This window comes from Cricetulus griseus, chromosome 5 (assembly GCF_003668045.3).
Source record: "Cricetulus griseus strain 17A/GY chromosome 5, alternate assembly CriGri-PICRH-1.0, whole genome shotgun sequence".
NCBI classification, from domain to species: Eukaryota; Metazoa; Chordata; class Mammalia; order Rodentia; family Cricetidae; genus Cricetulus; species Cricetulus griseus.
The window spans coordinates 191189732-191204975 of record NC_048598.1 but is presented as its reverse complement, the minus strand read 5'-3'; the positions used below and the strand labels follow the sequence as shown (position 1 = coordinate 191204975).

The 15244-nt window shown below is 44.3% G+C and overlaps 2 protein-coding genes across 14 annotated transcripts in view; one reads left to right on the top strand and one right to left on the bottom strand.

The window, feature by feature from the left end:
- The window catches only part of LOC100762252 (zinc finger protein 431), a 28400-nt gene extending 26106 nt beyond the window's left edge, over positions 1 to 2294 (bottom strand). For 6 of the 12 annotated variants that reach the window (XM_035445512.1, XM_027416429.2, XM_035445511.1 and 3 more), the window contains exons 1-3: positions 1711 to 1949; positions 1465 to 1609; positions 354 to 565 (exon numbers count right to left, since the gene is read on the bottom strand). The gene's annotated coding sequence lies outside the window, so the exon portion shown is untranslated. Of the gene's footprint in view, positions 1 to 353; positions 566 to 1464; positions 1610 to 1710; positions 1957 to 2105 lie in introns of those variants that run through there. The other 6 variants (XM_035445516.1, XR_004770258.1, XR_003485505.2 and 3 more) reach the window with 6 other exon arrangements.
- A 3404-nt stretch (positions 2295 to 5698) lies between these two features.
- On the top strand, positions 5699 to 15244 carry LOC100763130 (interferon alpha-inducible protein 27, mitochondrial). Of its 2 annotated transcripts, none has more exons than XM_027416440.1 (6): positions 5699 to 5921; positions 7351 to 7494; positions 8257 to 8388; positions 13540 to 13569; positions 14446 to 14607; positions 15006 to 15244. In XM_027416440.1, the coding sequence occupies exons 1-6, from the start codon at positions 5714 to 5716 to the stop codon at positions 15086 to 15088; spliced, it is 759 nt and encodes a 252-aa protein (XP_027272241.1). In that variant the 5' UTR covers positions 5699 to 5713; the 3' UTR covers positions 15089 to 15244. The 2 variants fall into 2 exon arrangements, with proteins under 2 accessions (XP_027272241.1, XP_035301412.1); XM_035445521.1 differs by lacking the exon at positions 5699 to 5921 and adding an exon at positions 6102 to 6300.

Here is a 15244-nt window from a genome sequence, read left to right as displayed (position 1 = left end):
CAAGCTTAAATGGCAATCATCCTGGGCTACTTACATAGTGGCTCCTGAGCTAGCCTGAGGTATAGAGTGAAGCCCCATCTCCAAAAGGGGAGGGAGACAATGCTATCTTCTTCTGAGGCCATTAGAACAACTCAAGGAACTTAACAATGCAATAGACTCCCAACTGAGGCATGAATGCATGCAATAAAATTCTACTCAATAAAATTGTACTGATCTTATATCATCCTCTCCTCTGGATTCCCTAACCATCTGTATCTCTGACAAGCAGAAAGGAAAGCAAGCTGTGTCTTGTCATAGTTCTTCACTAAGAATTGGGGCCCAAGGAGGAGTGTCTGACATGCAGGGCCACTCACCTGCAGTGGGACCAACAGCCAAGACAGAGGCAGGGCACACCGATAGGATGGTGCCAACCTTCAGTGCTCCCAACGAAGATCCAAGTGCAGATGCTCCAAGCCCAGGGCAGTCTGGGCTAACAGGTTGAGCCCTGGTTCAGGAAGGAGTCAGAAGCTCATCTCCCATGAAATGCCTGCTGTGGAGTCTAGAGAAAAGCCCAAGTGTGTCTGCCCTGGGGACGGAAAGGAAAAGAGCACTAGCTGCACCGAAGGTTGTGTGGGGGTTTAGAAGTCAGGGTCTGCTGGGTTCTAAGGACACTGGGGATAGTAAGAACCTCAGTCTTAGTGTGAGAAAAGCAACGAAATGAACCAATGAAGCAATGCTCAAGAACTAAGAGCCATGCAAATGATAAAAATTGTCTGCAGAAACACACACACACACACACACACACACACACACACACACACACAGTGACATCAATGGCTGAGATTTGGGATTGAAAGAGAAGATATCTGGGAGGAGAATCAATGAATTAAGATGGAGAGGGTCCATCATAGGAAGACTTGGTGGACTTTGCAGAGCCCCAGTTGAGGGCTCTACCCTGCCCTGGGAGTGGTGGGTGGATGGGGTGGGGGGTGGCTGGGGGTGGGGGAGGAGGGTTGGGGGTGAGGGGAGGGAGAGGGAGAAGGGACTTGAAATAAACTTGTTCCCTAACTAGAACTAATAAAATAATAAAAAAATGAAAAAAAAAAGATGGAGAGGGTCCTACACAAACTGGAAGAAGGACAGAAGTAAACTTTGTTGACATCGACACCCTGACTTGTAGATCCAGACGGACAAACAGAAAGAAAAGAAAAATGGTGAATTTTTGTGGCAAATCCAAGGACATGAAAACAGAATACAGGACCCAGGGCCAGACCCTAGGAACCGAGGTCTCAGAGGAGACCTTAGGAAGCATGTAGGTCTGAGTTTTTAGGGACTCAAAGCCCGGAACCATACCAGGTTCTTATTTCCCTCAAGCTTTCTCAGAGATAAGGGCACAATGGAGTGTGGCAGTAGGCAGTAGATAGTTGTGCACTCTCCATAACTATCTCCCCACTCCCCATTCTTGACTCTTACTTGGTCACTCACCCTGTGTGCCAGCTAGATGGTGCCAGAGACTCCAGCTTTGACCATGGCTGCTGAAGCTGTAATCTTAGAGAAGAGTGAAACCACCAGTGTGCCTGCTCCTGACCACGCCATGGATCCCAGTAGAGATTCCAAATAGGACCGGCGCCTGTGAAAGGAAGTGGAGTTCTGACGAAGAGATTGGGGAGCCAGAGCTGGATTTCCACCAACCAACATGAAAACCCTGAGGAGCCAGGGTGAATAGAGCACCTGGTCAGAATTGGTGGTAACAGTGGGTCTGTCCCCAGTCTTGGGGTGCAAGATGCTGCATCTGTTAAATAGATGAGGAATCAAGAACCATTTTAGACACTGCAAGTCATTTGCTCCATGGTCAGAGAGGTACTGTACACTGGCCTCCTCTCAGCCTTTAAGGGCTGTTGCCACCAAGACTAATTCAGGAAATAGCCCTCCCCCCTTACCCAGAATAGATTTCCTGAGTATGCTGAAATGACCCCACCACCAACCACAACCACACCCTCCCACCCAGCCCCACTTTTCCACCCCACCCCACCCACCCGACCCCCACCCCCCTGGATCCTGGATGTGTTTCTGGAAAATTCAGTTTCTTTCAGAGTGGAAAAATCCAATCCTGTGTGATGACATACCTAGAGATGCAAGGCAGCCAATGAAATAGGTTTCGTTTTCCCCAGCTCTCTGCAGTCCTGAAAAAATCCACTTTGGAGGAAGCCACACCCAGTGATCCAAGACAGCCAATGAAATAGGTTTCGTTTTCCCCAGCTTTCTTCAGGCCTGAAAAATCCACTTTGGAGGAAGCCACATCCAGTGATCCAAGGCAGCCAATGAAATAGGTTTCGTTTTCCCCTGCTCTCTCCAGTCCTGAAAAAATCCACTTTGGAGGAAAACACACCCTGTGATCCAAGACAGCCAATGAAATAGGTTTCATTTTCCCTGCTCTCTGCAGTCCTGAAACCCTACTGTGGCTGAAGAACAAAGTGATGGAAGGCAGCCAATGAGATAGGTTTCGTTTTTTCCCTGCTCTCTCCATATCTTTGAGTTGGAATGAATGTCCTACTATTATGTAACTAAGTCCTTCTGAGTGGTTACTGTGTTTGCAATGTATTGTAACATATTACTTCTTTGCCAGGGTTTTGTTTTTGTTTTATTTCTTTTTTTTTTCCCAGTCATGACAGTGACTGGTGGAAACTTGAAGTAATAAAATTGATGCTATGAAGATTAACTAATAATCTTGCTTAGGAAATATTAAGTTACACTAAGAGAAAGTTAACTAAAAGAGTGCTGCTTGCATCATGACTAGAAAGTATGTGGTATATAACCAGGTCTGTTATAGACTGTAAAAAAGAAAGACTACACCATAACTGATGTTTAGGGTTGCTGAGACAGTTTCCAATATCGTTCACCAAGATTGACACCCCTCACCCACCCACAATTAGGTCACATTCCCATAACAAGAGAAGACAACCCTGACGCCCATTCCCACACCAAAGAACATCCTCTTAAGGGCAGCTCAAGGACACATTGTAAGGTCACAACTGCCATTGAGTCCAGGTCTGCCATAAGTTCCCTGACCTCTTGTCAGGAAAGGTTTAATTCTGCAGGTGAGCAAGATAAACCTGTGGGCTTCTGGGCTGTGGGCAGGGTTCGGAGGAAAAGTCCACATTGTTGGAAAACTGACTTTTTTTCTATCCAGGTTGTTAGGAAAAAAGGACAAAGCACACACTTTCCTGATGATTTCACTCTTGTCTCATGTTGAATTCTGCTAGCTCTCTTTGTTCCTTTTTTTTGGGGGGGGTCAAGACAGAGTTTCTCTGTGGCTTTGGAGGCTGTCCTGGAACTAGCTCTTGTAGCGCAGGCTGGTCTCAAACTCACAGAGATGCGACTGCCTCTGCCTCCCCAGTGCTGGGATTAAAGGCGTGCGCCACCACCACCCTGCTTAGCTCTCCTTGTTCTTCACCGCTTATAAAGACCCATAAAATCTTTCAGGCATCACATCTGAAGGTCACATACCATTTTTTAAGTAAATGATAAGAAACAGTTGAAATAAATCCAGATAAATTGTCACCAGGAAGGAGCACTTTCTCGCAGTGAACACCCTAATTAGTGGGCTATAATCCGATGGTGCAAAAAGGGAAGCCTCTTTGTTATCTACAGAGGTAGTCTTATAAAACTAAACTATTAAGGAAATGAAGAGCAACAAGGAAATGTGTGCTATATCCTATACTTGTAAATGTATAAACATTTTAAATGTTTTGTGGTTAGTGGTCTTAAAAGCCGGACTTTCTCGTACTGGAGACTGTTTCTTTACAAAGAGTGATTGTCCAGGGAGAGGGAGGGAGGGGAGAGAGAGGGAGAGGAGAGGAGAGGAGAGGAGAGAGAGAGAGAGAGGGGGAGGGAGGGAGGGTAAAGCTGAGCCAACTCAGCTGAAAGGCCCCTAGCACAAGAGCTGTAGGTCAGGGAGTGGAGGGCAGGAGCCTAGATGAATTCATATGGTACTCTCCAAGGCACTGTGACATTAAAAGTATTTTAAATTAAAATTAAAAAATGTTTTTCTGTCCTGAATGCTACCCTGATACTAGAAAGTGTAACTGGTAACTCTTTCTTGGTGCTATGAAGTTAGTTTATTTTTTGTAGCCCTGGCCGGTTAGAAACTCCTTTTTTCCCAGTGGTGAATCTGAAGAAAGGCCAATAAAGAATTGGTGCAGAGAGTTAATCACCTGTCTTCAGTAATCAGCTAGATCTGGCACTGCAATTAAGTTGCTTCATACTATTTACCTTGGCTCAACAAATCAAACCACTGGCTACATGTCCTTGTAAATAGAATTGTATTTCTGGGACCAGTTTATCTTAAAACCCATTAGAAAGGCACCTGGTATAATCTAAAGCTATTTTGAAGTTTTATATCAGTTGATAGTATACGGTTATCTTGACATCTGGGGAAATATGGCTGTTTTCTTAAGTTGTGCTCCAAGACAAGTCTTAATGGGAACTTATATCCCTGAGTTTGGCAGTATCTCTTTGTATTTATTTTATTCATAGAAGCTTTGTATAGCCTAACATTAGTAATCTCAGTTGGAAATACAGCTAAGGAGGAGCCACCTCCATGACAATCCACAGATAAAAATGCATAGTATATCAGGAAATGTATTCATGAGATACAGAGAGGGGGGGGGGAATTCCCTATAGCTGATTTGGAAAGAATGCAATTAGCACATGTAAAATTACAGACAAAAGTAAAAGATATTCTGGAGTCTGTATTTCTCCTAGACCTTGCAAAAAAATGAGTTTTCTCCATCAGAAAGTTTTTCTGGTGGGTTGACACCTAGAATCTTAATTTCCCTTCTGTAATAAATGATAATGGGGCTGGAGAGATGGCTAGGTGGTTAAAAGCACTGGCTGCTCTTCCAGAAGACGTGGGTTCAATTCCCAGCACCCACATGGCTGCTTACTACTGTCTGTAGCTCCAGTTCCAGGGGATCTGATACCTGCACACCAATGCACATAAAATAAATAATTTACACAATTAAAAACATGATAATGGCCTGTGGCATACCTGGGTAGCAAACATTTGAAAAGAACAACACTGTGTACTTAGGAAGTAACTCTGGCAATCTCTCTGCTGAGTAAACTTCCGTTCAGGTCAAGGGGCCAGACTTGCAGTCTCCTGTCTCAGTTTAAAGTGTTCAAAGTGTACCCTACGGTTGGCAATGAAAGAGATTTAAGGATGACAGCATGTGTGGAATGCTAAGTCTATAGTGTAAAGGTTTTACTTCTGGTAAAACCTTCTATTGGTCGACAGATCCTCTTCATGCATTGCCTGTTGTTATGGGAATGTGGCCTAATTGGGGGCAGGTGTTAATCTTGGTGAACAATATCAGAAATTGCCTCAGTGACCCTAAACATCAATTTTGGCATGGACTTTTCTTTTTCATTGTATATAACAAACCTGGATATATACCATGTAGCATCCAGTCATATTGGAAATAGCACTCCTTTAGTTAAATTCCACTTAGTGTAACTTAATATTTTCTAAGCAAGATTATTAGTAAATCTTCATAGCATCAGTTTTATTACTTGGAGTTTCTACAGTATCACTGCCATGGGTTGAGGGGAACAACCCTAGCAAAGAAGTAATATGTAAAAATGCATTGAGAAAACCTCAACACTTAGAAGGCCTCAGTTACATAATAATAGGACAATCTTTCCAAACCAGAAAGACCTGGGGAGAGCAGGGAAAATGAAACCTATCTCATTGGCTGCCTTCCATCACCCTGTATTCTTCAAACAGAATGGATTTTTCAGGATTGGAGAGAACAGGAAAAAACAAAATCTGTCTCATTGGCTGCCTTGGATCACTGGATGTGTCTTAAATAAGAGTGGATTTTTCAGGCCTGGAGAGACCAGGGAAGAAGGAAACCAACTAATTGGCTGCCTTGCATCTCTGGGTATGTATTCAGTCATAGTACATTTTCCACTTTGAAAAGAACTTGATTTTCCAGAAAGGCATCCAAGATACAGCGTGGAGTGGGTGGGAGCATGGGGCTGTTGGGGGTAGTGGTAGGGGTCAATTCTGCATATTCAGGAAATGTTCGATGGGTAAGGCCAGGGGAGAGACAGCTCCTTTCTGAGCCCCCTAGCCTTGATGGCAAAGTCCCTTAAAAGTTGAGAGAAGGAGTGAAAGACAGCATGAGACACAGGAAGATATTCCAGGCTGGGAGTTAGACAGCAAAAATGCTGCTTTCTGCTTGCCACAAGATATGCACTCACTCTTCTTGTGCAACGTGTTTCTTCATCTCTGAGACAACTTAGTGAGCTGAAGATTTGGTGAGGCTGCTTTTAACTATATGGGGCAGATTAAGCCCTACTTTTCCTAAGAAGTTTTGCCCTGTAAGATGTATAGCAGGATAGATCATGCTACTAAAGGTGGTTACTGCCTTGCTCTGGAAATTTCTTCAATGACTTCCTAGTACATTTTTCTTTTCTTCCTCTCTGTCAGATAGGATTTTCAGTTTGACTTGTTGCCTATTCCCATGTGTCCTGAAAGTAAACATTTCTGTCCAGTGCTAGATACAGGGTTATTTTGTATGGTATGTCTAATTGGCAGGCCATTTGAAGTTGAAAAATGTTGTGGAGATGCACAGAGAAAACAAGTTGGCATTCAGGTATAGAGGACCAAGACATAGAAGACCATGACTAGGCATATTTTTATGAATACTTAAAGTCTTAAAGAAATTATACTGGTATCCAGACATTGATTTTGCAGGGTCAGGCCATTGGATGGTGTTGCTGTATTTATTGGCTTAGTGGGTTTTTAAAATCTGTGTACTATGTCAAAAGTTGATGTTTTAAAATGTGTTCAAGATTTTTATAACGTGATTTGGTTTTGGCACATTAAAGGTGGTTTGAGTACTGTAAAAAAACAAAACAGTTGAGAGGAGGCCAGTGTACAGTCACTCCCTGACCCTCCTTTTGTTCTCATGATGGCACCTATCTTCAAAGGTATGTACCCAGAAGGAAGGAACCCAAAGCCCTGACTGCCCCTGTAAGCTAGAGAGTAGGAAAGGTAAGTGTTAGGAGTAGCACAGTAAGAGCATGCCATTTGTAAGCAGCTGGACCTAATGCTTGCACCTAATGTCTTTGCCATGGAGCCTTCAGCCATGGAGCAAATCACTTGCAGTCTGAAATGGTTCCTGATTCCCCATCTATTTAACTGGTGCAGGATGTTGCACCCCAAGGCTGGGCCAGGCCCACTGTTACCGCCAACTCTGAGCAGGTGCTCTATCGGCCCTGGAGCCTCAGGGTTTTCACATCAGTTGATAGAAATCCAGCTCTGGCACCCCAACCTCCTCATCAAAGCTCCACTTCTTCTCACAGGTGTGGGTTGTGTTTGGAATCTCTCCATGGCATTGTTTGGAACAGGCGTACGGATGGCTTCCCTTGTCTCAAGGATAACAGCTTCAGTGGCCATAGTCAAAGCTGGAGGGACAGTCTCTGGCACCATTCTAGCTGGCTCTCGGGGTGAGTACCCATGGAAGGCTCCAAAATGGGGAGTAAGGGGATTGTTATGGAGGTGCAATATCTTGCCCTAGCTGTGCACTGTCACATCCATCATGGCATTATCTCAGAGAAAGCCTTGAAGGAGACAACACATTGGTGGGATCATGGGCTCTGAATCCCTAAAAACTCAGACCTACATGTTGCATGAGGTCTTCCTCTCTGTTCTGTTCTCATGTCCTTTTGATTTATTACAAGAATTCACCTTTTTTCTTTATTTTGCTAAATGTTTGTCCTTCTGGATCTACAGGGCAGGGTGTGGTTTTCCACAACGCTCTTCACTTCTGTGATTCCTCCAGCTTGTGTAGCCCCCCCTTCCAGTTTTGTTTATTTATTCTCTTCACAGATGTCTTCTCTTTCACCCTCAAACTTCAGCCATTGATGTCACTCTGTGTGTGTGTGTGTGTGTGTGTGTGTGTGTGTGTGTGTGTGTGTGTGTGTTTCTATAGACAATTTTTATCATTTGCATGGCTCTTAGTTCTCGAGGGATGACATTGGTTCATTTCGTTGCTTTTCTCACACTAAGACTGAGGTTCTTACTATCCCCAGTGTCCTTAGAACCCAGCAGACCCTGACTTCTAAACCCACACACAACCTTCAGTGCAGCTAGTGCTCCTTTCTGTCCCCAGGGCAGACACACTTGGGCTTTTCTCTAGACTCCACAGCAGGCATTTCATGGGAGATGAGCTTCTGACTCCTTCCTGAACTGTGACCTTCTGCCACCAGGGCTCAACCTGTTAGCCCAGACTGCCCTGGGCTCTGGAGCATCTGCACTTGGATCTTCGTTGGGAGCACTGAAGGTTGGCACCATCCTATCGGTGTGCCCTGCCTCTGTCTTGGCTGTTGGTCCCACTGCAGGTGAGTGGCCCTGCATGTCAGACACTCCTCCTTGGGCCCCAATTCTTAGTGAAGAACTATGACAAGACACAGCTTGCTTTCCTTTCTGCTTGTCAGAGATACAGATGGTTAGGGAATCCAGAGGAGAGGATGATATAAGATCAGTACAATTTTATTGAGTAGAATTTTATTGCATGCATTCATGCCTCAGTTGGGAGTCTATTGCATTGTTAAGTTCCTTGAGTTGTTCTAATGGCCTCAGAAGAAGATAGCATTGTCTCCCTCCCCTTTTGGAGATGGGGCTTCACTCTATACCTCAGGCTAGCTCAGGAGCCACTATGTAAGTAGCCCAGGATGATTGCCATTTAAGCTTGTGACAATTTTCCTGCCAGAATCCTGAGTGCTGAAATTATTGTCCAAAATCACCATGCCTGTCAATGTTATTCCTCATTGACCTGAAGGGACCATTGTTCCAAGGCCCTGGGCAGGAGGAATTGTAGAGCTTCTCTTTCTGCTAGGGACAGGAAATAGAAAGGAAATTCAGAGCTCTGGAAAAAAATACGGAAGCAAAGAGACCTGGGCTGAAGTTCTAACACCCACCCCAAAGGCTTGGCTAGCCCTGTGGCCATCTGTTGATCTGACATGCTGGCAACCAGACAGATAGCATCCCTTTCTTGACAGGAGGCCCTTCCTGTCTCTTGGCCCAGGTACAAGAAATTGCCAGGCAGCCTAGTAACCACCTCTTCTGCTTGTCAGTACAAGTGAACAGTAAATGCCTTCCAACCATGTTCTTGAGGCCCTGGGTTCACATCCTCACCAGTTAGCCCTCCAAGGTATCTCAGTGCCTGCCTTGTACAAGCCTGGTTTTTCATTGCCCTACCTTTACCCACAGGTCTCTGAGAACTGGCTAAATTCTCCAGGTCACCTGTGGACTCCTGACCCTAGCAGCTTCAGAGCTTTCAATCCTGGCCCCTGTGGCTGCAGGAGACAAGGACACTGAATGTTGTCTGGGGGTTCACAGTGTTGGGAGCTGAGCTCATATGTACTTAAATATACCTTGGTATGGTAGCTCCATATCTAGAGCAATGAGTTCTATTCAGGGGAATCTGGGAAGGCGTCCTGGAGGATGAGACAATGAAATGGCACCTCAGCTCATCCAAGCATATCTCTCGAGTAACATTCAGATAGTATGTTTGCCTCACAGGTGCTTGACCTGACTCCAAACAGGCCCTACCATAAAGCACCTCTCTGTACCCTGGAGATTTTCTGCCTCCTGTGGCACCTAGGAGAGTGTCTAATAATCCACACTGACCCTGCTTCTAGTCGGTTAATATCCCTGTTGTGAAGGGAAGAAACCCCCAGGGTAGCTATTGTGGTTTGAATGAGAATGAAACCCAAAGACTCATACATATACTTGACTGTTTGGTCACTAGTTGGTGGAAGTATTTGGGAAGATTTAGGAGGTGTGGCCTTGTTGGAGGAAGTGTGTTGTTATGCATGGTTCTTCCCGCCAGCCCGGTCCCACAGCCATGTGAGCCCCAAATGAACACATAAAGACTTATATTAATTATAAAGCTGTTTGCCATTGACTAGGGCTTCTTATTGGCTAGCTCTGTCTTAATTATTAAGCCATTTCTATTAATCTTTGTATTTCCATGTGGTCTTAATCTTACCAGAGAAGGGTCAGAACCTCTTACTCTCTCCTCCAGTAACATGGCAACTGACTTTGCCTACATTTCCCAGAATTCTCCCATCCCTTAGACACACCTATCTTGCTGCCCTATTGGCCAACAGTCTTTTATTCATCAACAAATGAGAGAAACATATATACAGAAAGACAATTCCCATCATCTCCTCTTTTCTGTCTAAAGAAAAAGAAAGGTTTTAACTTTAACATAGTCAAATTATATATAACAAAATAGTTATCAAGTAAGAGCTATAGTTACAATATTTAGTCCATAACATTTAGCAAGATTTAAAGAAAATATTCTATCATCTATCCTATCTTTGTGAGTCTAAAGTCTTATATGTAACTTCTCTTTTATCATAATTAATGAAACTATAACTGTAACTATCTATCTTCAACTCCATCAAAGACCTCAGAAGGATAATATATAAACTCTAGAATTAACAGAGACATCTTGCTGCCTGGTTAGTCATCCAAAGTTCCTCTGTAATGTTGGAGCACCATAGGCCTTATGTGTCTGGCAGACTTCTCTGCAAAGCAGAAAATTTCAAACTGTCCCACCTGTATTGACAATTTGTCAGTCATTTTTCTCTGTGTCCTGCAGAATGTCTGACAGACTGTTCCATGAAGCAGGAACACTGTCCCATCTTGTTTCAATAGTCACTTTCCTGAGGGTCCTGTGTGTCCAGTTTATACGGCATACAGTCAAAGAGTCCAGGCAAGAGCAGTTTCTTGCCCAAATGGCTAGTCTTGCCATGTCAAAGGCAAACTCCCTAACAGGTTTTTTCAATGCCCATCTTCCTCTCTGAAGTAATTGATGTTTCCAGTAGCAGTTGTATCTCACTGTCATGAAAAACTCTAAACCACTTTAAATGCCATATTTTGCAGGTCTTTGAAAGGTTTGAAGACTATCCATCTCAAATATATCTTTGTATATCTATAAAACCTAACTAACATAACTATAAGTTTTGACTATTATAGATGACTATATATAATCTGTATTTAATTATATATTACATTTTTAAAAGATCTTTATAAACACAATACCTAAACAAGAGGAGAGATACACATATAACAAAATTGACCTTAAATTTCTATCAGTAAGCCAAAATCCATACCAATGCAAAGTATTCATTTCTATCTCATATTCCCCTTTTTCCTTTCAAAGAGATTGGCTGTGATCATTAACCATTTATACTCAACCCCATTTAAATGAAAACAAACACTTATAAACAATATCTGGGAATTTGGGAGTCGTTCTCTCCAAACTGCTTTCTGCTGTTTGGGGGTGCTGCATGCGTCCCCTAAGAAGACCCAGAAACCTGACCAAATCCTGGCTGTAGTGGTCGGTGAGGCTGCATCATGTCAACTGTTTTTGGATGTTGGATAACTTGGGCCACTGCTTCAGGTGGTCTTGCTTCATCAAACCATATTAGTCTGGAAGGAATCCACAGCTTTTCATTTTCTGTGGAAACACAAGCAAAACTTCTTTTCCAAAGTAACCTGTCCTTAGGTTTAAATTTTGAAGTTAAAACATTTTCAAAATATATAAGTTAGTTTAAACCAGCAGCATTTATAATCAAATATCTTTTAGCAGTTTGTTGCTCCTTCCTCAGCAATCAAAAAATTCAAAGATAACACAATAACATACAGTAACCAGACTCTGTGTATTTTCCATCTTTACCTGGCTTATTTATTTATTTATTTATTTATTTATTTATTTATTTATTTATTTGTTATTACTCTATTTCTTTTCCTTTTATGAGACAGGGTGTCTCTGTGTACTTTTGCCTGTCCTGAAATTCACTCTGTACAGGAGGCTGGCCTTGAAATCAGAGATTTGCTTGCTTATGCTTCCTGAGTTCTGGGATTAAAGGCGAGTGCCACCACACCCAACTATTCTATTTCTTTTTTAAAGACTTTATCCTTTTTCTTTTCTCTCCCAAGCCTACATATGTTTTTTTGTTTTGTTTTGTTTTGTTTTTTAAACAAACTGTAAATCCTTTAGAGGTTTTACTTCATCTGAATGTGTCTTTCCTGTGCATCTATCTCTACCTTTTTCCAACCACATGAGTCTACAAGAGCTAGTTCCAGGACAGCCTCCAAAGCCAAAGAGAATCCCTGTCTCCAAAAACAAAACAAACAAACAAAAACCCTCATGAGTCTTATCTGCTCGTTAACACCACTTGTTTGGTAAAAGAGCATTGAGGTGGTTTTTGTTGCTTATACAGAGTCAGGAAACTGCTCTTAAAGCAGCTGTACATGAGCCTCTCAATGCCTGGGAAACAGAGATCACCTGAGAAAATGCTGCTACCAGGAAGCTGTGCTTGCCTCTGTTCTTTTGTTTTTAAAATCCCTTCTCCCTGCTCCCCCATCCCCAGACAGGGTTTCTCTGTGTAGCTTTGGAGCCTATCCTGGCACTCCCTCTGGAGGCCAGGCTGGACTGGAAATCACAGAGATCTGCCTGCCTCTGCCTCCGGAGTGCTGGAATTAAAGGCGTGCGCCACCAATGCCTGGCTTTAAAATCCCTTTTTAAGTTTTTGTGAGGTTCTACTTGGACGTTTCCTACAAACCACTTTGCTGGCACCATTTTCTTATGGATTGTCCTTCCTGCCAGGCTAGCCCCATGGCTGCCTTGCCCCAAATGAACACACAAGCATTATATTAGTTATAAATCTGTTGGCCAATGACTAGGGCTTCTTATTGGCTAGCTCTCTGTTAATTATTAACCCATAACTACTAATCTATGTATTTCCACATGGTTTGGCTTACCAAAGAATGCCAGACCTGCAACTCCTTTGCATGCTACATCTCAAGTGCTTTCTACCTACACTCCCCAGCCTTCTCCTCATCTCCTAGACCCTCCTGTCTTGTTGCCTTGTTGGTCAACAGTGTTTTATTCATTAACCAATAAATAAACATATACAGAGGGACACCACTGGGTTTAGGTTTGCAGGACTCAAAAGCAGCATGTTGTCTTACTCTCTATCCTAGTGGAGGGTTAGCCCTACATCAATCAAGCCAGGACTCCTAACTATAGCTCCAGTACTCTGTACTCACTGAGAAAGGCTACCACAAGGTTTCTGCCATACCCACAAGAATAGTGTCCTTTTTTTCCTTTTTTCTTTATTCTGGGAGCCAGGGCAGTATCTCCTCTACTACAAGCCTACATCCCCAGTCTTTTTGTTTGTTTGTTTTATTTTGTTTGAACTACTATGCTTTGTGGGGCAGAGAAAAGAAATGATAACACCAGACATCCTTCCCCAAAGCAGGCACACACAAGCATGCAAATGTTCAAGAACAGAGCAAAACACACCTGAGATCTCTGAGTCCTCCAGAGTCCAGTTGCCAGTCCCTGCTCAGGGCAGACAGTTGCACTTGGGCTCTGTCTCAGGGAAGGACAGACAGGGTTCATTCCTTCCTGTGAGCTGGATAGGGAAGGGGACAGTGGCAATCCTCTCACAGGAGTTTCTTTTTGTTTCTAGCCAAAGCTGCTGCTGCTGTGCTTGGCGGAGGTGAGTATCTTCAGGGAAGCGATGCCAGTCCACTCCTAGTTCCCCTGTAAGCAGGGAGCCATGAAGCAGCCCATCTTGTTCTAGTAGACTTCCCTGGAACGGGTGAGACAAAGGGGGAGATGGGATGAAGGAAGTGGCTAGAAAGAATGACCTGAAACAAGGGGTGAGAATAAGTAGTCACAGGCCACATCTTCAGCAGGTCCACACCACCTTGTGTGAGAATTGTCACCTTAGGCCTGGGAAAAGCCTGTAAACTCCTCTGAGCTCTTGATTGCTTCCTTGAAAAGTGAGCTTGCTGAGCTCATTTAGAGATGCCCAGGAAGCAGCAGAGCTGAGATAAGCAGAGAGCAGGAATGTACCAGATGAGGTATGCAGGCACCATCAGCTTGTGGCTCTTGACATTCTCAGTGGAGAAACAGCAGGGCTCTGGGTTGCCTCCTCCAGCCTCAAGAGTTCTGTCCCATGCATCACCTGTCTCCTAGGGGAAGATATGATCCTCTGTAACACTAACTTGGGCCACTCTCTGATTCCAGCTTTAGACCAAGGCAGACACTGAGGCCCCAACAGCCCCTTTCCTGAAGGTCTTGCTGCCAATTAGAGCCAGCCCAGGACTCCATCTTCAGGGACATCATTTTCTTCCTAAGCTCCCTGGCTGCTGACTCCTGCCTGGCTCTCTGGTTCAGAGAGCCTGCCCCTTGTCTCTCATTCTACCTTTGCTCTCTGGGCTTCCCTCCTTAGAGGGAAGAGGGAAAGCCCTGACCCAGTCTTCTCTGCTCATTGGCTCCTCCTCCAGACCCCAGCAGGTTCCCTGGGTTGATCTAGTATGTTGGGGTTCCCTTTCCACCAATCCACCTGACATAGCTCCTCTTCCCACAGCCATAACTGTAGCTGCTGTGCCCCCTGTGCTAAGTGCTGTGGGCTTCACTGGGGCAGGAATTGCTGCCTCCTCTCTAGCAGCTAAGATGATGTCCTTGTCAGCCATTGCGAATGGGGGCGGAGTTGCGGCTGGTGGCTTGGTGGCCACTCTGCAGTCAGTGGGTAAGTGTCATGGCAGGAGGACTCAAGGGATGGCAAGGCACAGCCCATGTTCTCAGTTCCTGCTTTATCTTCCTTCTTGGTTTCATCAGGGGAGGTAGAGGAGAGAGGGGGGGATCCCTGACCAGCTTACCTAGGGTTCAAACCTCCACCTGGGGTCCAGCCTTCTTCCCTGCAGAGGGGATGCTATCCCACTGGATTGATTTTCCCTAGAATTCCTGCATGGAACAGTTCCTTGCAAAAGTATCTGTGCTAGACACAGATCCTGGAGACTTCAGGAGTAAGGGAGATTCTGTGGAGAACTGTACCTCACGCAATCCTGAGTGACCCTGGCAACTGACCCTCTGTGAATCCACAGTTTCACCCCATCTTACATCTTTCATCCGTTGTTTCTCCTACAGGAGCTGCTGGACTTTCCATGTCATCAAAGTTACTCTTGGGCTCTGCAGGGTCTACTCTCATGGCCCGAGTGATGGGCATTTGAGATTTCCAGGCCTTCTCTGCTCCAGGAGGGGATATGGAAGCAGAGGGTACACTGCCCAGTTTTTTCACCCAAGACAAGGATCAATTAAGCCCAGGAAACAATCTGCCAAGCCCAAGTGACTATTTGGAAATAAGAAATAAAACCAATTTGTTGCCA